The sequence below is a fragment of the Plectropomus leopardus genome, chromosome 5 (assembly GCF_008729295.1).
Source record: "Plectropomus leopardus isolate mb chromosome 5, YSFRI_Pleo_2.0, whole genome shotgun sequence".
NCBI classification, from domain to species: Eukaryota; Metazoa; Chordata; class Actinopteri; order Perciformes; family Serranidae; genus Plectropomus; species Plectropomus leopardus.
This window is the reverse complement of record NC_056467.1, coordinates 18,686,198-18,710,756: the sequence shown is the minus strand read 5'-3', so window position 1 is coordinate 18,710,756 and position 24,559 is coordinate 18,686,198. Positions and strand designations below refer to the sequence as shown.

Genomic DNA, 24,559 nt, shown 5'->3' with positions numbered 1-24,559 from the left:
ATTTAGAGCCAGTGTTTGGTTTACCTGTTCTGGGTTACTGTAGAAACACGGTGATGCTACATGGTGGACTCTGTGGAAAAGAACCCGCTCTTTATTGAGATATGGGGGTTCATTCTAAGGTAACAAAAGCATGATGATTCTTATTTTCAGATAATTGTATACATACTCATCATATTATATTTCATTTCTGCCAATATATCCACCTAAATCCTACACATTGAACATTAAAGTTAATTTTAAAATGGTAAAATATCTAATAAAAGACGCTGATGAAACCGTTTACATGACTGCAATCATCAAATGCTATTTCAGTTTTATTGTTTGGGTTTACTCTGCAACAGCTTGGTGTCATTTGCATGTGATTACATCAGTGGATGCCCTATTCAGTGATACAGCGCTCTGGTAGGTTGCATGTTGCACAGATTGTCAAGACTTTAGAGGCAAATTTGTGATTTGGGGCTAAATACATAAAGGTGACTTGACTTGACCTTTGACCCACAGCGCTTGCCACAGTTTTGTGGACTTTGCAGTGCACACAGTTTTGACTGTGCAATGAGGAATTCTAATACATGGTTTGCGTGCTCTAAGTTTCAGTTTTCCAGTCAAAATTAACAGGTGCTTAGCCAACACTTGAGTGAACTTTGTGTCTTCCCCCATTCATTTCAATAAAATTGATTGTCGTGTTCCCGGATCCCAACAGTTAATTTTAGAGTACAATACATAATTTCTGGTTTCCATAGCCAGTTGAAATGTCCAAAACTTAAAAAAAACGAGACTCAAGTTGCAATAAAGCAGTTTTTTTGTCATTTGTGTGTTTCTAGAGCCCATTCAGCCTTTTGGGCTCCTGCATTTCTTGTTCTAAGCCAAGGAGACCTTATGATACTAATCTGGCGATTAGCATCGGTAAAAACGGTTTTGTGCTGTAATCCAATTGGGAGCCGCAGTGCAGAGCTGAGCAGCATTTGGTGGCATGTGGAGAGTTTGTACCAGCCAGTTAGAGAGAATTTCTTCTCATGTCAGAGAAACAGCACAACACAGGGTTCTTTGAGAGAAGGGGGTAGCACTGGAGATCAAGGATAGATAAACACACACACACACACACACACACACACACATACACACACACGCATAGTTTCATGACACTCGGAGAGATTGAAGTTAGTGAGGCCTGTCTTGTTATTTATTGCCTGAAGTAGCTGAAAACTGACTGAATTATAAGTTGACAAGACTTTTTTCTTTGGGCTCATTTAGTGAAGCTGAAAGCATCCTGGTTTTAGTTTAGATTGTAGAGAAAAATAATTTCAACTGAAGTCGATATAGATGCACAGTAAGGTATCTTGCACAACCACATAGAAAAACAGGGATTGCTACAGGGCATGAAACCATTTGCTGCTATAATGCAGGTGTGTGAAACGTGTGTATGTCTGTATGAAAGTGTGACAACAGACAATGGGCTCAGTGTGAGGGTTAACAGGGTGGGTTGGGTTGGTCTGGGGCACTAGTGTGCAGTGTAGTGTGTGTTAGTGATGCCCAGACGTGTGTATGTCTGCATGCAGGGGACACTCAGTTATGAGGGGAAATGGGCAAAACCACAGTCTTACCTCAGTAGATAAACACATGACATCAATATTGAAGACTGGTCAGTGGAAGAAGCAACTGGAAAATACTGTTAGACCTTTAGTTGTTAACATGGGGTGTGTTATTCACCATAATGACTTAAATTCTGCATTATATGGTGATCACACTCCCATGATATACAATATAAGGATCATTATTCAAATGCAGCGTACACTCTAAGCCCAGTTTCAAGCAATAGTTAGATAATTTGGAAAATACTACTACTAGGGATGTAACGATTCTTTTAAATACAAAATAAGATTACAGAAAAATATTCTATCAATTATTTCAAATAAAAAATTTACAAGATATTGCACTTTGTCTTCTTTTCTGTATCATATTAAAGAATCCTTTATTATTTCTGAGGTAGGGTATAAATGCAAACCACAAACTATGCAATGAATGCATTTCTGGACATTCACAATGTCCCCTGCTGTTAAAAAAAATAGAAAAAAGCCCTTACATATGAGACAGAGGTGGCTGGTATGGAAGGTTTGCTTTAGCTAGAGGGGAAAGCAGGGTGGGCGAGTTTGAAGAACTAAGTTGGCCATTTCCGACTCATGAGTAAGAAGTTGAGCACCCTTTGGCTCTTGTACTCGTTTGGGTGAGCGGGGTTGCAAATGCGCCTATCAGTGTGGTTTGGCCATGTAGTTTTTGTTAAGGAGTAAGGTGTGTAGGCGGTGCTGACCGGAACTCGTCAGTATGATGCCAGTTCACATGCTGCATCATGTTCACTGTACTATTTGTGTAGTTCAACACCCTCTTGCAATATTTCCAGACTGTTCTTTTTCTGTTATCTTCTCGTCTTTACTTCTTTCACGACCAGAAATCCACTCCCATTCATTGTGTAGTTGGAAGCGACTGATTTCCCGTATAAAGCATGCTGGGATACCTGCGACGTGAACCGAGCTGGTGGCGCGACCAGAAGGAGTGACAATTTCAAAAATTCAAACGTATCTCACATCAAAACAGCCACTCAAGTTGCTGAATTTCTGAACAGCTCTGCGTAAATTCAGGAAAATAACTTAGGTCAAACTTTCCGTGGTAGAGAATGGGGTGGGGGATTGTGGATGGATACAAGCGACCAGTTGGGCAGGGCAGACGTGAATGGAGAAGATGAAATAACTTCAAATCAGTTATAAACTTTACTATATTTATATAGCCATGAATAGAACATAGTCTATATTTCAGTCTTCTTCTTCGTCTGTCTCTAGCTGTGTTCTAAAACCGTCCCCTATCACAGATATAGTGCAATAGTGTGTTCGCCAGTTGTAGGGGTTCAAATTCTCAGTTGTTAATTTCATCCATTATATAGTGCACTATAAAATACCCACAATGCACAGCAAATTGAGTGTACATATGATGTACCCTACATTTAACTCCCGTACACCACAATGTAATACAGCTGTGTATTTCCGGGGGGAAAAAAAAATCCAATGTAGTGTCCGAAATCTTGTTTCTTTATTCCCTATAAAGTGCACTATTTAATACACACTTCATAGTGAATAGTGAGTGAGTGAATGAGAGGACAGTTTCGAACACAGCTTCTTTGTCTCCACAACTGACAAGTTCTTTGTTTTTCTCTAAACTTGATTTACACCAAAGATGCATAACAATAATAATTCATGCAAAATATACAAAAGGGTAGTACAACATTTGAACAAGCCAGGGGTCTGATGTCCATAGTTTTTCCTCTGTTTCCGCAGAAGAAGCTGGTTTGACCACGCATGCGTAGATCAGATCTGGCAGGGTATAAAACATGATAAAACACCTGTTTGTCTAAGTGAGGCTGCTGTAAGTAGCTGTCCAAGATGGCGGACTGCTTGCGAACGCACAGAACGAATTGGGTACTGACTGACTTCACTGTAATACATTCAGGGTACTGACAGGTTGCATTTAGTGGGGCAGCACGTTGGCGAGTTGTCTCTAGTCTGGGCCATGAAATAGGACGTTGAACACATGTGGCACATCGAGCAAGCGAAGTCAAAAGCAGATTCCACCCTCTGCTGTTCAAAAAGCGTATCGTGGTTCATTTTTTATTTCACCGGTTTGAATCTCACATTTTTTGTATCGATTTTTAACCGCCACGCAATGCATCGTTACATCTCTAGCTATCACTCTCATGTTTGTCTGTTAGAAGTGAAGTGAGAGCCAGAAGACTCCAGCTTAGCATAGCACAAAGACCAGAAAAAGATAAACATCTCGCCAGGTTCTGTTTAATGGTAACAAAATCCATCTGCCAGCAACCCTAAAGCTCATAAATAAGCTCCTTCTAACTTTCTGCCAGAAAAAGAATAAGCTCATTTCCCAAATTGTGGAACTGTTGTTTTAATGCTCAGTCATGTATGCAGATGTGGTTGCAGTTGTGCAGAATACTAAAAAGGTGGTGCCTCTTTTGCATGTGTCTGTGTGCATGCAGTATTTGTGCAGAAGAAGATGCTTTAGTGGATTTACAAATTACAATTTCAAGAGGACCATGGTTAAGTAAAAGTTGAAGCAACTCAGTTCCAAAAATGTAACCACACATTTGTCATATGACCGGAGTTCAGTGTCTAGCCTCCAGCATTTTTACTCCCCCTTTCTTTCAATTAGGATCTGAAGCAGAGCCACATGTAGGAGAGATGAGTGAAAAGAGGGAAAGAAAGAACAGCATGTGGAGAGGAGAGTGGAGCGGGCATAAAGGAAAAGGGGATGACTCAGAGTGCAGTAATGCACCTATTGTGGCACTCAGCATGCAGCGTTTGTGCGTCCATGGCACACATTGGAGCATGGAGAATTTGCTTCTCATTGGAGAACTTCTTAAAGTAGATTTGTCAGTATATCAAAGAAAAAGCAGATGATTATTAACGCTGGCAGTAAAGGGATGAAGGGCAGTGCAAAGAGTGGATCAGTAAGGTGTCAACTGCCAACCCAATTACCAGAATAGATCGAAGCATTGTATATTTCTGCAAATCACAGATATGTTACATTTGATGTTTGGTATATTAAACTTCATATGTAGTGGATATTTTGAAACTTTACATCTCAGTTTTCAATTTTATCTTGTGACAATGATGTGGCCATTGTGTGGTGGCACAAAAACTACTTGGTTGGATTTAGAAAAACATCATGTTGTGCTCGGTTGGTTACCACAAACACAGCTGGGAATATGTTGTTAAAAAACTAATTTTTTAAATTTTTGTAACAAACATATAGAAATGTTCTCACATGTTGTTAAAAAATGTCCGGCATGGTTGCAGCAAACACTGCTGGAAATGTGGTGTTAATTTTTTATTTTTATTTTTTTTAAAATTTTGAAACAAATAGGTTTAAATCTTTTCATGTGTCGTTAAAAAAAAAAACTGGTTTGTTTGCTATAAACACTGAGTCAGTAAAAAACACCTGTACAGAAATTAAGCTCTCATGCTTCAGATGTTCCATGGAGGATTTTTCTATTTAATCTAATTCAGAAAAGTTTTAAAGTTTTTGTTAATGCGTAATGATGTTAATGATAGTTTAATGTCATCTGATGACTTTAAGCGAGTTTTGGAGCTAGTGCTATAGGTGTCGTGCCTTCCACCATTCCCTCCACCTCCTTTTGAGAAACTCATGTTCAGATTACTTGATAATCCTAATATCTGGTAATCTAAACAACACTACTTTAGGAATGTTGATATGGTACATATGAAATGTAGAAGTGCAACTTAACCATGGAATGCAGAGACATGCAATGCCAACACGTTACTCTGGTGACTGGGCTGTTTCTGGTGCCAAAATGTATCTCTAATATATCTGGAATAAAGGCTCCAAGATGTCACCACAGGCCTGTGAAGCACCTGGGTTTACAGTAGTCATTCTCAGTTTCTATCAATGTCACTCATTTGATTATTCTTGTTGGTGTTTCATTAGATCTGAGGGCATCATTGCCACTACAGGGACTTTTTCTGATGTCAACACAGAGGCAGATGCTTCACTGGGAAATTAATTGTCATGGTTTAATTTATAAGCAATCATGCAGAAAAGACTGCCTCCCTTTCCTCATATTTCAGCATGATTGTCACTTCGAATGAAAACAATAATTTCCGCCAGTTCTCCAGAGACAGTATATTAATCAAGGTACAACTGGCAAAGCTAGTCTGTGATATTTATCTGGAATTTCCTCTGACAGTTTCTTTGCTGCAGTAAGCACATTATGTGTAATTACGTGCATTTAGAAGTTGCATGTTACAATAATCAAAGTTAAGATAAAGTTTTTTCCATGTCACTACAGTGATGAAATTGAGGAACTGATAAAATGAACATGTGATGGAAATGGAAGATGGAACATATTTTTTGGAATAAATTATGATAATGAGGGACCTGCTTTCACTTCTTCTTTTATATCCTGTATTTGCGGTGCACCATATGGTACAGAAACCATACAGCAAACATATACATAATAAATTAAATAGATTAAATAAAATTGTAACGAATATACAGTACATGCCATTATGTCATTTAATCATTGCATTGTGTATTTCTTCAACTTCTTGACCATCTCTATAACAGTGTGGTGCTGTATTGATTTTCACTTTCTCTTTTGACTTATTGGATAATAAGTGAAAACTTATACAACATTTGGTTTAAAATGTACCTAAAATCACTTCAAAAAAATCCATTTACTGCTTTTCTTCTAACTACCCGATCTGTATGCATGTATTTATTGATTAGCAACCCTGCTTTAGGACTTCCAAACAGTAGCATACAGTGTCGACAACCATCTTTTGACTGACTCTTGACTGTAGTGCAGGTATACGCAGTGTGCTCATCTCTGCATGAGAAAAAAATTTGCAATACATTGCCCTTGTTTTCAACGTTAGTCATGCATCACTGCATAGTTTTACAAGTATTTTCTAGAACTGGGATGCTTACTTAAACCTTACTTAAGCCCTTTGCTCCTCCGGGGAGCATAGGCCATTGACAAATATCACTCGGTCGCTCCGCGTTTTTTTTCTAGGTCTCCCTGGTTCAGCCCACTCCTCAACATTTCTGCCTGGACACCTCTACTCCGGCTGTTCTTGGGGCGACCTCTTGTCTTGTTTCTTGTGGGCTCCATTTCAGGGTTTGTCTGGTGATGCTTGTGGCAGGTTTTCTGATGATGTATCCAGTCCGACTCCACCTTTTCCTTAGAGTTTGTAAATCAAGAATTTCGAATTTGTTCTTTTCTTTACTTTGTATCCCCAACAGATGTTCCTTATTCTCCTGAGACAGTTGTTAGTGAATGATAGCAGACGTTTGTTGTGTGTTTTGTTGTTCTGTATGTCTTTGATCCATACAGCAACATCAGGAGTTAAATATGTATCTTGGTGTTGATAGAGATGTGTTTTGAGTTCCTTATCTTCCTGAGCATGTTAAATATCACCCTGGCCTTATTGCTCTTCATGTTGGCTTCTGTCCTTCCGGTGGTGTCCACAAAACTGCTCAAGTATGTGAACGTTTCCACCTCCTCTAACTTTTTTGGCTTAAAGGCCCTGACGCAGCATGGTGATAATTGGCAATGGGTCAACGTCAGGTTGTCAGTGAATGTCTGTCGCCCTAGTCTTTGCGGTGTGTCCCGCATAGTTGGCACCAATTGGCCCTTGTCTGCTTTTGTTGGCCTATTTAACGTGTTGGCTTTAGAGACGGTGAAGTCTGTTGGTTAAAAATTAGTAACAGTTCATAAGTGTACACAGAAAATATCCTTTATTGTTTTAACATCGGGTTGTGTTATTAATGTGCTATCTGGCTAGCTACCTGGCAAGCATTTTGAATCTGTCCTGTGGGTCTTGCAGTTTCTCTTTTAGAGTGACGAATACAGGCTACCGCTGCCTGCTGCTATGGATTGTTATTTCCTCTGAGCATAATTTCAGCAGACAAGGTGATGTGTTTTGCAAACTTGATAGGCTTTTTCAACTTAATGACACAAAATTAATATAATGTATAGTTCATGTCAAAGTCAAAGTCAAAGTCAGCTTTATTGTCAATTCTGCAGTATGTACAAGACAAACAGAGGATTGAAATTACGTTACTCTCAACTCTCTGTGACAGAGAGTAGACATAAATATATATATATTTAAAAAGAGATAAATAAAACTGTACAATTCAAACAATGACACATTAAAAATAGACAAGGCAAAGTAATAGTAGTGCAAATGTATATGGTAGTGCAAGAAGAAAGAAAGAAATTAGCTTATCGGCTGGTGGTGATTAAAGTGTCTGTGTGTTGTTTTTCTGAGGGGAAGAGTTGTAAGTATACTTCATAGACAAGTAGTTTCAGCATCAGCATTTTGTTTCAATCCATCTGTATTTCCTCTTTACTCGTCACTCAGACGTACCATTTCTTCCCTCATGAAGGCCTGTTTTCTGTCTCTGACTCTTGTCATGAATCAGTGACTTGTTCATTGCCCAGAGTGGATTGAATCCAAGGTTCCTATCGGCTTACCTGCTCAGGAGCAAGCCAAGGAAAGACAGAGCGGTGGAGTAGGATGGGTGGGGGCTGATGGAGACAGGAGCTACTACCAACAAAGGCTGCTTCAGAATAGCAGTGCGTGTCTCCTTTATCCCCAGACCCCTCTCTCATGCCTGGTCACGGCTCTCGTGTTACCACCCCGTCCTGCTTGATGCTTGGAGCAGAATGAGATGCTTTGTCCCTGCGCTGCTGCTTGAGACTAAGCCTCTTCCACTTACCGGCTACCCCCCCACCCCCCCCCCACACACACACACTGTACAAGACTCTTTGTTTCTGTCTCTTTTCTATGAACTTTGTCCATTGCAATCAACTGTATGGTTAACTACTCTCTGTCTTTGACCAGTTCTTTGTATGCATGCTTGATTCAACGGCTCTTTGCATGAATCATGTCCAGTTTACCATGTATTTTTTTATATGCATATTTGTGTGTGTATTTCTGTTTCTTTGGGTCGTGGCTTTATCCACGTTAAAATAATTATGCATGCATGTTTGTGTGTTATTAGTAGGAATCTATTTGTGCATGCATATTTACATACACATCACTGTTGGATGTTTCTGTGCCTGTGGGTCATGTGTTTGGTTTTTTTTTTTTTTTTTTCATTTTGCATTTTGTGTGTATGGGTCTTACACCCCCGCTTTAGTCCCGCAGGTTTACACAGTTATCTCTGGTATGTAGAAACTAGCAGGTCAGGAATGTAAACCTGATTATGTCTCTGCACACGCACACACACACACATAGAAAACATGTAAATGATTGCCTTTACATGAAAATGTAAAGGCAAAGTGTATTGTAGTCATGCTCATTACGAAAAAAATCCCGAATTACACCTTTACACAACAAGATGTGAAATGCAAAAACACTTGTTTACTTTATCTCTCTTTCATGCTGGGAAAGTCATTGTCTTTGACCATGCAGACTGGCAAACCAGAAGCCTGAAAACCATAAAGACTTGCATTTTAATAATTAAAACTGCCTTTATATCCCCAACGGATGTCGCATTGGTTTAGACTTTTACAGCATCCCTTCCATGTTTAATGTCCTTCCCCAGTATCAGGTTTCAACAGGAAATACATTAAATCCAGGAAGAAAGAAGCTTTTGCATGTGGCCTTTACGGATTTTCATTATTTCCATTGACAAATTATATCCTGATGCTGCACGGGCTCTTAATCTTCTTTTGAACCTCTCACCACATTTGTGACTTATGTCTCCTATGCGGTTGTTGTGTACAAGTTTGCGTACGTCTTTGTTAAAGGAGTTGACGATGATGAACAGCCACGAGAAACAAGAAGGCTCAGAACATCCACCTCTAACTGCCGATGTGTTTAGTATAAAGTGAACTCACTAAGTTAATCAACCCTCAGTTGAGTGAACCAGTTATGGTTTGTGACATGTGAAAGTGTGGTAAACTGCATGTCACACAGCTTTTCAGCTGTCGTTCCTTGTGTACACACTTTCTGAGTTGATTCATCGTCATTGTGTTTTCCTTCTTTGTGACTGCCCAGCCCAGCGCTTCGCTGACATCATGGGTATTACCCAATTCCTTGTGCTCTTGGCACAGAGCTGTCACTCAACTGCTGTGATTTCATGCATTGTGTTATAAAAAGTGTTATATAAATGAAAATATCATGCCCTATTTTCTCAAAGCCAGCATGAGCACAGACTCTACAGGTGAGTGACGGCACAGGGAGGGCAGGGAAGGCTGTCATATGTGTCGTCTGCTCCCTCTCTTCGTCAGAGTGTGACCTCACTGGGGCTAAAAATAGAACGTCGGATCTGTAACATGTTTGTTCCATCGCTGACACTGTCAGCACAAAAGGAAAAATTCCTGCGTTGCGCCAAGTTGTTGTCAGGAGCTAATGAGGGCAGATGGTTGACGTCTTTACATGCCCGTTGCCATGACAACCCCTCATTAAACACCTCATCACTTTCAGAAAGGTGGAGTGGTTCTTTCTGAGTCTCGTGCCTGACATTTTAACTGGGATAGAGGGAATTATGGTGCGACAATCAGGGTTTGTGTCTTAAGGAGAAAGTAGGTGAGGAAGCACACAGACACAGACACACACACACACACACACACACACACACACACACACATAAAGTAATGTGCAGGTGCAATACAACCGTCCAGCATGATCCTTTTGAATGTGTGTGCAGGAGGCTGTGTGATTTGTTACACAGTAAGACGTGGATGTTTAAACAATGTCTGTTGTTTGAAGGGATGCAGCGTGTTTCCTCTTGACTATAAAATGGCTGGATCAGGTTCCTGTTGTGATAACCAGCTTCTGTTGCAGAAACACATCAGCGTGGAGGACCATGTAGGGCTATAGAGGTCACACTGTTTACAGAGCTGAGCCTGCAGTGTCACACACGGCACGTTTTGTGTTTTATCCATGCAGATTCTCAGTTGTTCAGCAAGTGTTGTCATCATTGCCATTTGTCCTGAGTGATTCCACAGATGTGCAGTGTTTCTGTAAAGTAGTGCACTGTGTAAACAAAAATCCAGGTCCTGTTATTCTGTAACATGTCAGCCCCTCAGTTGTTCCTCACTGCACTATTAAAAAACAAAGCCGCAACTGTGCAGAACAAGTGGAACATTTTTTGATGCCATTTGGGTCTTAAAGGGATAGTTCTGATCTACTGGAGTGGGGTTATATAGGGCACTTATTCATAGGCAGGATAAAAACATACTGTAGATGTCAGTTGGCAGGCCCCCAGTTTGGAAAAGTGGCAGTAGTGCCAAAATGGAAGGTAAGCAATGTAGTGTTGTGGATTGGGGTCAGCAACAAAACACATTTTAGGCAGCTAAAAAAGTCCCACTGTAAAAAGTCTGCAAACCAATATAAGTGTTTAAGTTAAGTTAAGTGTTTTTTTTTTTCAATGGAGCCTGGCTCTGAAGATTGGAATTTAACAGCTTCTGTTCCCCATCAGAATTTGCTGTCTGATGGAAAAGTTTTTTTTTTAAAACACTTTTTTAGGCCCTTAAGGTTTTCTTAGGCCCTTTTCAAGTGTCTAAAATATTTTTTACTGCCGACCTCATCCAAAGCAGTACATTGCTTAGCTGTTGTGGTGGTACTCCAGCCTGCTTCTCCAAACTGGGGGCACTCCAAACCGCATCTACATTGACTATCGATAAATACCTCCAACAACCTGCTTAAAAAAATCTGAACTATTCTTTTAACTACCACTTGGACATATAAAATGATAATTCAGTCAACGTACCTAGGATGTGGCAGTTGAGCTGTGCTTTCAGTTCCATATTTAAATTATTCTGCCATGTTATTGTACCAAAACTTCTTTCTTTCTTTACACATACACTGATCCAAAAAATGAACTCCATTAACATCATGAATAGCCAGTATTATAGTTTTTTGTTTTTCATACTTTCATCACAGTGTGTGTGTGTGTGTGTGTGTGTGTGTGTGTGTGTGTGTGTTTTCTGTTGCTGTGGTTACTTATATTTAACATGCCGTTACTCTTCTTCCGCAGACCCACATCGTATGCTTATAGGTATTCTTACTTTACACCTTAGAAGTGCTTAACCCACATTCTCAAAGTTGCAGTTTCCTGTGTTGTGGAGGTAACTGATAATCACAACTCTACAAAAAATACTGCTACTAATACAATTAGCACTAAGTAGAAATATTGGTATACGGTGTATTGAATGGTACTGACACAGAACAATATAGCAGTAAAAGCCTTGTTTGCCTTGTTTTCTCCTGAGGCGGTCAAAAGTCCTTTCTTTGTCAGTTCATGGACCTCATGCAGTTTAACTTTATGTGGGGCAAGACGTGTCAACATGTTGACGTTGAAGAAACCAACAACAACCTCTAATAGCTGATAGAGCACTTTATAGAGTATAACTTATATCCCTATCATGAGCCTGTGGAATCGTAACGTTCCACGTTGTAAAAGTTCATTTTAGCCATTTTGTATCTTCACAAATGACTAAAACTAAACTAAGGAGCAAAATTCATTTGTAAGGTTGCATGAATGCCACAAATGCATTCAACAAAATACCGCCTTCTCTGCATTACTGATGAGTGACTACACAAATTTGTTGCGTGCCTAAATGGCAGACTTTGGTTGGATGGCACTGAAGCTGTTGCATCAGTCGGATTATTTGTAAGTGTACATGCACTCTTGTGTGTTTTGTGCGGCTTGGTGGTCGAAGGTGGCTCCTGCTGAGCTGCTGGAGGGGAAGTGATGGGGAGGATGAAAAGCAGAAGTGAGCGGCTTTCTCAGTAGGACATAAAAGTCTTTGTGTTCTTCACACATGCAGCATCTTTATATAAAGAGGGTCTATATTTAGAAGCTCTGGTCTTCAGTCGCTTGACAAGCCCTCAAGGTCGAAGTGAAACCGACTCATTTGGACATGGACGCTGGTGCTTGTGTAGTAAGCGTCAGTGCTTGTCTGAGGTGGAGCTAAGAAATGTTGAGAATACTTCTGCTCTTTTTCTTTCATGTCCTTTCAGTTAAATTTCTTACATTTTGTCTCGGTTGCCTTTTTGATAAATAAAACCATCAATCATTCACAAATTTCAGAGAAGTTCATCTAATTTCTCAAAAACATACAGCAAAGTTAACTGGAAGAGGAAGGAGGAATTAGGTCATCGTTTCAGATTCTGCTGGTTCCAGTTTGTCTTCTCTTCGGGCAAATGATCTCAATCACCCTGTTCTTGTGACCTGCATCATATGACCAGAGGTGGTTCAAGAGGTGAAAAAAAAACAAAAAAAAACCCAACAGATCATGAGCACAGAGGAGAGGAAATGGCAGCCAGCGTTGTGGCATCGTGTGTGTCTGCGTGTTTGAATACAATGTTTTTGAGCTCAAATTTCACTCACAAAGGCCTTGTTCCATGACATCACGCTGATATGATGAGAAAGGTGTTTTTGTGTTTGCAGTGTATGCACAGAGTGATGTCACTTGTTTTGTCTGTTTTCGAGTGTTTGGATCCTTTTGTGTGAGTGTGTGTTTTTAACAATGACTGGTTGAGTAATATTTGACCTTACTGATGTGATTGACAGTAGCAACAGCACACAGAGACCCACAGCAGTAAAAACTGGCAGTTGATGAGATGGTGATGAGAGATGCAGCATCACTTAGATAGGTGCTTAGTCACTTTTCGCAAGGGCCAACTAATGTCAGTGGTGTGGGACACAACTCAAAAAATTGGGTGACAGATATTCACAGACTGCCTGACATTGACCAATGGCCAACTGGCGGTTTGATGTTTCATGGCCCTTAATCCCATCGGTCCCAGTGTACCGCCTACTCTTTAAATGAGGATTGCACTTGAATCGAGTGGTTTATCACACAATCAGTCAAGATGTCATTGGCTCTGGTTCTTGTGATCGAATAATAATGTGCCTATTAGTTTCAATAAATTGTCAAAAAATCCTAAAAAAAAAGAGGAAATCACAGTTTCCTTCAGCCCAATGTGATGTCATTTAATTGTTTTTTTCCAACCAGCATTCCTGCACTAAAATATATTTCATGTACTATCATATGCAACAAAATAATAACAGCAAATCCTCAAATCTGAGAAATAATATTTGAAAATTTTCCCTAAAAATGACTGAAGCGATCAGTCGGAAATATCAAAATATGTTGCTTGAACTAATCAGCTTTGATACATCCATATTTATATCTTTAAGACACTTTGATGTTTTTTTTCCACATAGCTCTGTTTACATGTGTGAGTCAACCAAAGCCCCCCTCATTTCTATGAGAACCTCAGTGTACTTGCAAAATTTCTCCTGGGTTTTTCTTTTAATTTAATTTAATTTTTTTCAATTTATTCATTGAGTGCGGTGAAAAAGTGTAGCTTCTGAGTGAGATTTTTGGCGGATGTATGCATTGTGCAACAGGAAGCCTAACAAACTAATGAAATATTGCTCAATTTTTTATACATATACATTAATACACAAGAGTTTGACAGCGTGTTTAACTAACAGTGGTAGCATGCTAGCTGTGTAACATTTGCATGCATAGTGGATCATGTCTGTGAGCAAAATATTTCACAAAACTGGCTCTATACATGACCTGACATTTCTATCCATTTATGAAGAGATGCGTTTATTCAAGATCATTGCATTCAAGATGCATATAGGAAATTAAGTACAACAAAACCAGTTTGTGGCTTGAGACTGAAATATTTTTTTAGGAAAAAGAAATTGAGAATTTTAAAAGTCCTTGTCTCCTTGAGCATAGTGCAACAGAACTAAGAAATGTATGCAGTGCAGTCTACGTCTGCGGAAAAGTCAGTTCATCATGTCCCAAAGAGAACAAAACATTGAACCTTTGAAGAAAGGTTAGTTAAGTCATTGGCAAAGACAAGTGCCGCTGGCTGACATTAACATTACATCAGCTTGCAAGAGAGGGAGTAGACCACAAAGAGGGCAATGTTGGTAAAGATCAGAAAAGATGACAGAATGCTTTCCCTTCTGCATCCGTCTCCTTTTTTATATTGTTCCTTTTTCAAAGAGGCTCATAAAATATATACTCGAACAAAATTAGACGCTGATATCTGATAAGGAAAGCTCGGAAGAAGAAAAGTGAGGAGAGGTTGATAAACAAGGCACTGAGGAGGAAATTAAGAGTGATAGGAGAAAAAGAGGGAGGGGATGGAGTAAAGAAAGCCTAGTCCATAATTCATTTCACTAATAATGGCTTCATTGGCCCGAAGCGCTGCAGGAATAGTGCAGGCAACGCGGGGCAACCTGATCCTTGGTAACCCAAAGAAACCGGCTGGAGACACAGCCCTGTCTCCAGGCAAACCACCCTACACTATACTACAGTATGTATGATAATACAGCCAGCTCTTTGTCCACAGACTCTGCACATACACACACAATAACCCTCACCTCTACCCTTTACACATATACAGTGTACACACAAACATATAGAGGTGCTTATGTAATTACAAGACAAATGATGTCATTTTTCACCATGTTGACATACAGACAGAAGTGATGTGTGGCTTTTGTGCTCTTCCCACCCTGTACTTTCTCTGAGAACTGGAACATGGAGAGAAGAAAAGCAGAAAATGGTCATTTTCTCTGAGGCAACTGTGGTTTGGAGGAGTTGGGATATTGTGCTTTTCAGTCGAGCTGTAAAGACTTGTGGTCTGCACAGACGTGGCAACTGCAGTTGCGGTCGGCACATTGTGTATGTTTTGGAGAGAAGGCGCAGGATAATATGACCTGCCTTGTTTCTTGAGTTGCTCAGGAAAGATGTGAGCATTAACAGTAACAGTGTGGGGTTAATGGCAGAGAGGCTGGCATCAAACAGTGCTGTGGGGCTTACAAATGACTTAGGCGAGGGTTGTCTGTGGATTTGGGCTGAGCTGGGAGTCTCCTCTGATCTGGGCTCTGTGGGTGTTTTCTAATTACAAGTGGCAGCAGTCGGTCTTATTTGTGGCAGTCCCAGGTACCAATGCATGCAGTCACTACATGATTCACTCCTGTCAGAGAGCTTGTGGGTTTTTCAAGTCTGGTCTTGGTAAAGTTTGGAGTCTCTTCTTGTTAGTATCTGTATCGTCTAATTGACCCGAAGCCAGAAACATTTCTGTAAATGCCTGTTGTCGCTAAAGGAATTGTTCACCAAAAAAACATATTTTCTCTTTAACCGCTAGTGGTATTTAGACATGCAGATAGTTTTGGTTTTATCTGGTCATCTCTGCCTCCACCCCAGTATAATGAGGAGTATTGGAATTTGTGTTGGTCACAGGATTGAAAAATTGCTGAAATTAACAGCAGTCTCTCTCTCCAGAAAAAGTATTGCCGTTCTGGATAATCTCACTGAATTGTTGTCAGCAGAACTGTTATCAAAGAAATGAAATGTGTTTATATGAATGTTTTAGGTATGTTATTCAGGATTATTCAGACTGATGTGTTGCTGATTTTTGAAGGACGTGATGCTGCTGATTTTTTTAAAGTCTGTGAATACCACTAATTAAGCAAAGTTCAGGCAACCCAACTCAAATCCCTGCTACACTTACATGTCACTCTCTCACTGAAAAATATATTTAACGCACCCTATCAATCATGTCAGTGTACTTAAAACCATCTGTGCTCTGCTCAATCTTTCACCACTGACATGAAAGCTTGCTGCCACTGCTGCTGCCACCGCTGCTGCTGTTCATGTAGCATTTCAAAAGCCCGATCTCCACCCCAGCAGCCATCTGTAGGCCCTGAGTCGTCATTCCCCAAGTGGAAGAATTGTCATCACTCCCTGCTGTGCTCAACTCAGCCCACTCCAAGTCAGAGACAGTGCCGTTTCTAACGCAGAGACTGTTTAGACCTAAACCAAGAGTAAACAAAGTCATAAACAAGACTAGAGTATCAAGGCCGAAACCAAGACCGTGAAGGGTTTAGGCTGAGTCAAGACCAATGACATATTTAGGCCAATGCATACAGGAGGCACTCCTGAAATTCCTATAAAAAAACATAAAAACCCACAGTTGTATGTTGTCAAACTGTTAATATGAGTGTATGCATGATTGTGTCATGACAAATGTCTTCATAAAATAACCAAAAGGTATTTCAGGTGAATTTTTTGTTTGGAAATTTTCCTTTGTTTTCTATGAGCAAACAAAACAAAACAAAAAAAAAGCAGTAAGGAGCTGAAATCAATTTAAACATCTTTATTCAACACTTCTTTCTACATGGGCAATTTAATGATATCACAGCAGGAGTGGTTTTGAAATCCAGAGTCTTCTTTGTCTGAGGCTGAGATGAAACTGAGTTAAAAGGCGATCGATTCTGAGATGAGATCTTGAAAAAGTGGTCTCGAGACCAAGACCGATCTTGAATTCAACAAAATAGGGTTGGACCACAAACATGTTTGACCAAATTGTAGGACTTTGTGATATTTAATAACCCAGTTGTTTTATGACTTGAGGTGTTATGGACAAGAAAGTTAAAATCACTAATAATCATGTTTTGTTTTTTTTTTTTGTACTTGAGCACCACAGATTATAAAATGTTCTGTGAAAACACACTGGATAAAACTTAAAGTGTAAATCACTAACAGATAATACTGCACTGACAGTGATTTAAAAGAATAGTACTTCTTTTATTTAATTCTGTCCTTTTACTGTCTGTAATTATCCTTTTGGGGTTTCCTTTGCCATGTTTGTGAATCAGCTTTGCAAAATAAGTGTGCTGAACAAACAGGGGTATTATTAAAATGGTTGCACTGCGAGGACTTGCTTTCACACCTCTTTACCTCTGCCATGGTTTGCGTTACACCTTCCTGTAATTATCACTTTGGTCAGCGTGACTTTGTATCTGGGATTTGTTTTATGAATGTAATTTGCTTATCAGGTTAAGAATCCTCTGCAGATTGTGAAAAAAGGCCACGGTGTGCTTTTCATGTCCTGTAGTTGACTGTGAGGTCAGCAGCAGTAGCCCGCTGCTGGGGCGCTGCTGGGGCGTGGCGGACTCATTGTGTAGCTTGGCAGTGGTACAAGCCAGGCCTGGATTTCAGATGTGGTGATGTGGAGAGCTTGTTGGGAAACTGAGAGGGAGGCTTGTGTGTGTGTTTTTAGAGAAAAGAAGGGTAATGGGGAAGGGTGTGGGGTGTGTGTTGCTGTTTGTGAGGAGGGTGTGTCTGTTGGTAGTGAGGAGGAGGTGTATGTGTGTCATTGTGTCGTTCCAAGGTGGAGACCACGGTTCCCCTTCCTGTAAGTTGTTAGAGCCCGGCCAGATGGTGAATCTTGACTCCACTAAGGGAAAAACAACAACAACAAGATAGATGGAGAGGATATTTTCTCCTTCTCCTTCTGGTTTGATTCAGTTTTTCCGCTGTATTTTTATTAAAAGACACGTTTTAAAACTCAGTGAATGTCTTCCTCTATTTCTCTCTCTCATCTTCAGATGTGTGTGTGTGTGTGTGTTGCTGTGGTGTCCTGTGTGGTGTGGCCACTGAAGTGAACCAGACGATATTAACTATTCAGGAGAGCAGGGTTTCCCTATGACAGCCTCCTTTGCTCTACTGACTTCTGACTGACACGCTCATCTCTCATATCTTCTTTGGAGGACCTTCATGGAAACGCCCGTGTGTGTTTGTGTGTGTGTGTGTGTGTGTGTGTGTGTGTGTGTGTGTGTGTGTGTGTGTGTGTGTGTATTTGTTTATGAGTGATAGGAAAATAGGATAGAGTTTCTCCGTCTTGCTTTCCACACTGACCAAGTTGCTTGATTTGTGTAAGTCAACCAGTGGTTCTTGTATATCAGCAGTTACACTTGTGTGTATGTGTGTGTGTGTGTGTGTGTGTGTGTGTGTGTGTGTGTGTGTGTGTGTGTGTGTTCGTGTGTGCGTACGTGCACGTGGCTGTTTGTGTTGGCTGCTATGTATTCCATATAAACATTCCTGTTTTGTATTCACATGTATCATATTCACAGTTCTAAATATGACGTTTGTCATGTTACAGCAGGTGGTTGTTGCACATGAAAATGGCAGAGAAATGACTGTTTAGGATGTTTTGAGTATAGTGTGGAGTTTCTTATTGAAGTTCTAAAATATCAACCTGTTATAAGCACTCTACCCCCAGCTTGAAAATAAGGAAGAATTGTTAAGTTTTTTTTTTTTTTTAGTATTTGACATTAGGCTGGTGCGGCACAGTTAACAAAGACAAGGTCTAAGGTCCTGGTAATTTAAAGGTATACTATTAAGCATTCTGAGTTAGAGATTCTAACCATGCTCGCCAATGAGAGTGAAAGTCAACATTAGAGCCAACAGCAGATTCACTCTCAATTGGCCTTTTGCTTTCCTATATTTGTGTTTTTCGGCACTATATGTTTCTTGGATGCCCACTGCTGATGTACTAGTACCTGGTCACTACCTCTTAATAAAGCCCCAAACTAACTTGAGTGCCATGGGGTAAATGCCCATAAACATCCCAAGCACAAAATAAGAAGAAAAGTAAAAAATACACCGCACCCACTTATAGAGGGCCATAAGTGATGATTAAAAGGAATTACTTCAGTATGAGTCCTTTCAATTTGTTTTTTTTGTTTTTTTTTTTTGCAAGTCTGTTTAGCGGGATTGAGTTTTTTGTATATTTTTAAAAAACCCAGAGTTGTGTATGTGTATGGGCTCTTGTTTTATACATATATATATATATATATATAGACTGAATGAAAAACACAAATCTCATGTCATGTTCCAGCCTTAAATGTGTTTGATGGCTTGTTCTCTGTTGTTGTAGGGTGGTTCTGATTGTGTATTTGCTCTTAATTTTATTTGGAATGAATCATTTTCTGTCACTAACAGAAGCCAAGTGAACTGTTAATTTGACTCGGCCACCTGCACACATACGTTTTTTTTTGTTGATAGCTGATATAAACCCTTTAATTTATTATATGAAATGTAACTACAAGCCTTTCAATGTATTTCCCTCTGCCTTTTGTACTGTTGATCATCCTAACCCGCGTTTCCATTTGTTTTTTTTCTGTGTTGTAGTTCCCAGAGTGCGGCTTCTATGGCATTTATGACAAGATTTTGCTGTTCAAGCATGACACAGCCACCAATAACATCTTGCAACTGGTTAAAGGTGCCAGTGACATCCAGGAGGGAGACCTGGTGGAGGTGGTGCTCTCTGGTGAGTAACCAGCTCTTTTCTCTTTTCCTATGGTTATCATGTGCTATTAAGGTCCAAGATAGCTAAATGACCTTCCTTCTTCTTTTCTCTGCCATTTCCCTTTCATTGCTGTCATTACTGTGCATTACAACTCTTGAAATAAGTCCCTATCTGCTTATTTTACTACCAAAGGTATCTTACACTGGCCTAATCTGATCTTTCATTGTTCCACTGTCAGGAAGAGATCTATATTTCCATCCTGTTTCCATCTCATCCATCTAATCATTCTTTATTCTGTTCAGTTAGTATTATGATTGTATCTTGACATCCACTGTGACCACACTGTTATCTCTTATAGCGGCAGCCACCTTTGAAGATTTCCAGATTCGGCCACACGCACTCAATGTGCACTCATACCGGGCCCCAGCTTTCTGTGATCACTGTGGAGAGATGCTGTTCGGACTGGTCAGACAAGGACTCAAGTGTGACGGTGAGGAAAAAAAAAGGAGATGAAGTGTGAATAAAAAAAAAAAATAAAAAAATGTTGAAATGAATTGTAACACTTAACAATGTGCTCCATCTCCTCCTCATCCCCGCTCTGCTGCCCTTCTGCTCCCTGGTTCTTTGATCCATGCTGCCCCCTAAAGGATGTGGACTGAACTACCACAAGCGTTGCGCTTTCAGCATCCCAAACAACTGCAGTGGAGCTCGGAAACGGCGTCTGTCCACCACCTCTCTGAGCAGCAGCCAGTCCCTGCGTCTCTCCACCACTGAGTCGTTGTACAGTGTAGGGACGGCCTCCACCTGCACAGAGGACGCCAGCCTCATACGCTCACACACACAAATGGTACTGGTAGATTCATGCATTCAGTACTCTGGTCACTTTTAAAGTTAAGGAGGCCTTCAGAGGATAACTTTCATTTAACCACATCAAACGGCTTTGCTTTAATTTAATGTTGCAAAAACTGGGTAAACCCACTTTAAGATAAGACTGAAAACATATTGAATAACATGTTTGTGGTAACGGCAAAACCACTACCAACCTCCAGAAACAATGCCCTGGTTACTCAGGATAATCCTCCTAAATTATTGTCATCAGAAGTTCTTTCTGTGAAGGGCATATGAGGTGTTGAGATGGATATCTCATCAAACTAAAACTGCCTGCTTGATGTTATGTAGCTGTTTTATTTGGACAAATGCTTAAAGCAAACTGATCATCTTACAGCAAGAAACATTACTGCTGTTTGGTTTCTCCTACTGATTTACTCTAAATACAAATCAGAGAGTAAACCATTTATTTAGAGGGGAAACATATGCTCAAAACAAAACAATTGGTATTTTTATATTCAAATGACAATGTGAAATGGGTCGCTGGTATTGATGAACCCAGAGAATTGTTACCCTAATCTGCAGCTCCCTCAGTTGTACGGACTTAGCTAAACTTAAGCTCTTTGTTAGCTGTCTGGTCTGAAACTTTACTGTTTTGTTTCACTCTCACTGCTCTCAATAGTGTTATTTGAAGTTGCTGCAGGCAGCAGTTTTTAGTTAAGCTTTAACAATGCACAGTACTCTGCCTGCTCAGCATTAAAGAGAAGACAGATACTATTAGTGACTAGCTGGTGGAGCATTTAGTAGCTAAGGAGCCAAATCATTTCCCTATAGAGAGCTAAAACAGAGTGAATATTAGACTCACAACCATGCGGTGGACAGAAACGGGGCCCCTAGTGAATTACAATATTGCCCCATAACTGCTAGATGTAAGCTCCTGTTTGCTAACAAGATTAATATAAGTGATGATATATCAGTGTTGTGTTCATAACTTGTTCTCGCTGCCCCAAAGTGTCCAAGCTTAAGGTGGTACCTTTTATGAATAGAACTTTTTAAAAAAAATATTTGCTGAAACTATCACTGCATTCAAAAAATATTATATGAGACAGACATGTACAACAAAACATCAACAAAATATGTACCTCTTCCTTTAAATGGCATTTGTCAGAATCTGTTGTGGCACACCGAAAACTGCCAATCGGAACCGAGGAGTCTCTAATGCAACCGTCAATCATGTCTATCAAGGCTCGGAAAGCTGCGTCCAAACTGTCAAACTAGGCAGCGCTGATCAAATATGAATCAAGAGTCTGTTACCGCAATGCCTATTTCTCATCGCAAATGTTTCCTCTGCATATTTTAGTGTACTGTCCAGCTATGAAATAAGAAATTTTGTGATCTGGCTGCCATGTTGAACAAAACTCAACCGAAGCATGAACCACAGCCCACCTGCCCTCACAAACTTAATCATTCAACTGCTAAACAGTACAATCAAATATATCTAAAAATAAAGGTGAGAAATTAAATTAAAAAATTAAATTTTAGTAATTAACTAGTTTGGTAGATATTTCCCATGTTTGCAAAATTAGTTGACAGTGTTTTATTAACCCAAACACAATTTAATAAATCTTTGTTTCTTTCTGTTCTGCTAGCCACGGACCCCTAGTGATGCTCGGCGCTTCTACACGGGCCGACCAGTTCATTTGGACAAGATCCTGATGAGCAAGGTGAAGGTGCCCCACACGTTCGCAGTCCACTCATACACACGACCGACGGTGTGCCAGTACTGCAAGAGGCTTCTTCGTGGACTGTTCAGGCAGGGCCTACAGTGCAAAGGTGAGTACAGACTAAGAGAGATTAACTTCTGGATATCCAGGGTGATGCAGGATATTAGGTGAATCAAAATCGGATTTCACATGATCAGAGTTTGTTTTATTTCTCTCAGACTGCAAGTTTAACTGCCATAAACGCTGTGTGTACAAAGTTCCTAATGACTGCCTCGGGGAGACCATCGGAGGTGAGACAATATTGAAATCTAATGTTTTTATGACTCTGTTAACCCTGCATGGATTTGACAAACATATTACTTAATCTGCATGTTTCCATTGCCAAAACTACAGTAGGTTACTTTAATAACCATACATGATATAACACATTGTCTAACAAGATTGAAACTCACTGGCACTAATGTTTTTATCTTCTCAGACAACAGAAGTAACTGCGGTAAGTATAACTGCTACTCTGTATTGATGCATGTGGAGCTAGTCTTCTATTAGCAGCAGTAGAAAGTAGGAGTATTTTTTCCACAGCATTTTTAAACACAGTCACTTAAAGTTAAGTTGCACTCAACCCCACTCTCTTCCTCTTCTTTTGCCCCAGACATGTTGAGTTCAAGTGCTGACCCTGAGGTGCCCATGGACTACAGCGAGGGGTACGACGCCTCAGACAAATCTTCCATAGATGACTCAGACGAGGCCTGCAGCATCCCTGGATCCTTTTCTCCTGACAACAACCAGGATGGAACCAGTGGAGACCAGAGGTACGAGGAAAACATTTGGAGAAAAAAAGTCCCCTTAAGGAGCAATGTGTAAGATTTAGGGGACATTAGTGACATCTAGTGGTGAGGATTGCAGATTGCAACTCACTCACACTTCTCCAGGTTAGATTTCTTTTAGTTTTCCTTGTTCAAGAGGTTTTAAACAGGAGCAGAATAATCTGCAGAGGTCTCTTTCTCTCCAGAACAAACAGACCATGTGAAAACACTGATTAAAACACTGAATAAAGCAGTTTCACGATAAGCGGCAGTATTTTTCCAAATGCTGTTCGGCTCATCGCAGTGGGGCTGCTACAACAGTGGCCAACGTGAAGACACAAATGGCCCTATCTAAAGCCAGTGTTTGGTTTGTCCTTTCTGGGCTACTGTAGATATAAATAGCTCCTTCTAAGGTAATGAAAAAAGGATGTTTATTTTTAGGTTATTATACACTAAAGACATTATACCTTTATATCTTATTGGATTTCTACTAATACTTCCGCCTAATTTCTAAACTAAATCACACATTGTAATCACTGAGTTCTGCCCTTCTTCTTCCAGTGTTTACATCCCGTTAATGAGGGTGGTGCAGTCGGTGAGACAGACGACTCGACGATCCAGCACGGCTATCAAGGAGGGATGGATGGTTCACTACAGCAATAAGGACACACTGGTACAAACATTTACCATAATTCCCATGCCGCCTTTTCTCTGGGTGTCTAAACCAATTCTCTTGCAAAGTGTCTGTCATTATTGTAGGGGCTGGACATACAGATACAGGTCAATCCATTCTAGATGTACTTTCTTGGCTTTCTTTTCTCTCATTTACTGCCGCAGGTTTGTTTTGTTTACATTCCACTCACGCAGGGCCATTAAGGACCTTCTTGTATAGTAGCTCCTCTCTCAACTGTTAAACTCTGAATCACTTGGGTTTACGTAATATATTACTTCCTTTTCCTCTGATATTTTAGCGTGCATGTGTGTATGTGCATGTGTTTGTGTGTATGGATGAAAAAAAAGTAAATGATGAGGCTGAGTCTTCCTGAAAACATAACAGCACTCAGGAGTTGATGGTAAATTAAAGCTAAAAGCCAATCTCCTGCCTTTTCTTTCTCCTAACATGTTTTCTATATTTGACCTCGAGGAAACTTTGCTGCCTCTTTAGTCTTGTTCTTGCTTGCTTTTCCTCTCTGGCTTCACTAACACTCCCTTTCTTTCTTTCTGTTTGTCTTCTTTCTCTTTGTTTTCTCCTTCTCATCTTTCAGCTTGTGCTCATCCTTCTCGTCTTCTCTGTTCCTCTGGATGTTCAACGCCAAACTTGAAATTCATTCATATTGATCCCCGAGCTTTGCCCTGATTCATGCCCCATCCCTCACCCTCTGTCATCTCTCCATTAAACCCCTCAACTTTGTTTTTTCCGCCCCATCCCATCCTCCTCCAACCCCCAACAGAGAAAGAGGCACTACTGGCGTCTAGACTGCAAGTGCATCATCCTTTTCCAGAACAATACCACCAACAAATACTACAAGGTAAA

At 40.2% G+C, this 24,559-nt stretch overlaps 1 protein-coding gene across 2 annotated transcripts in view; it reads left to right on the top strand.

Moving 5' to 3' along the window:
- The window catches only part of prkd2 (protein kinase D2), a 43,008-nt gene that overhangs the window by 11,439 nt on the left and 7,010 nt on the right, over positions 1 to 24,559 (top strand). The window contains exons 2-10 of one of the 2 annotated variants that reach the window (XM_042486373.1): positions 19,550 to 19,688; positions 20,026 to 20,157; positions 20,315 to 20,514; positions 22,145 to 22,328; positions 22,438 to 22,509; positions 22,698 to 22,715; positions 22,872 to 23,031; positions 23,587 to 23,698; positions 24,477 to 24,554. In XM_042486373.1, the coding sequence (XP_042342307.1) occupies positions 19,550 to 19,688; positions 20,026 to 20,157; positions 20,315 to 20,514; positions 22,145 to 22,328; positions 22,438 to 22,509; positions 22,698 to 22,715; positions 22,872 to 23,031; positions 23,587 to 23,698; positions 24,477 to 24,554 (1,095 nt within the window). The remainder of the gene's footprint in view (positions 1 to 19,549; positions 19,689 to 20,025; positions 20,158 to 20,314; positions 20,515 to 22,144; positions 22,329 to 22,437; positions 22,510 to 22,697; positions 22,716 to 22,871; positions 23,032 to 23,586; positions 23,699 to 24,476; positions 24,555 to 24,559) is intronic. The other variant, XM_042486374.1, reaches the window with a different exon arrangement.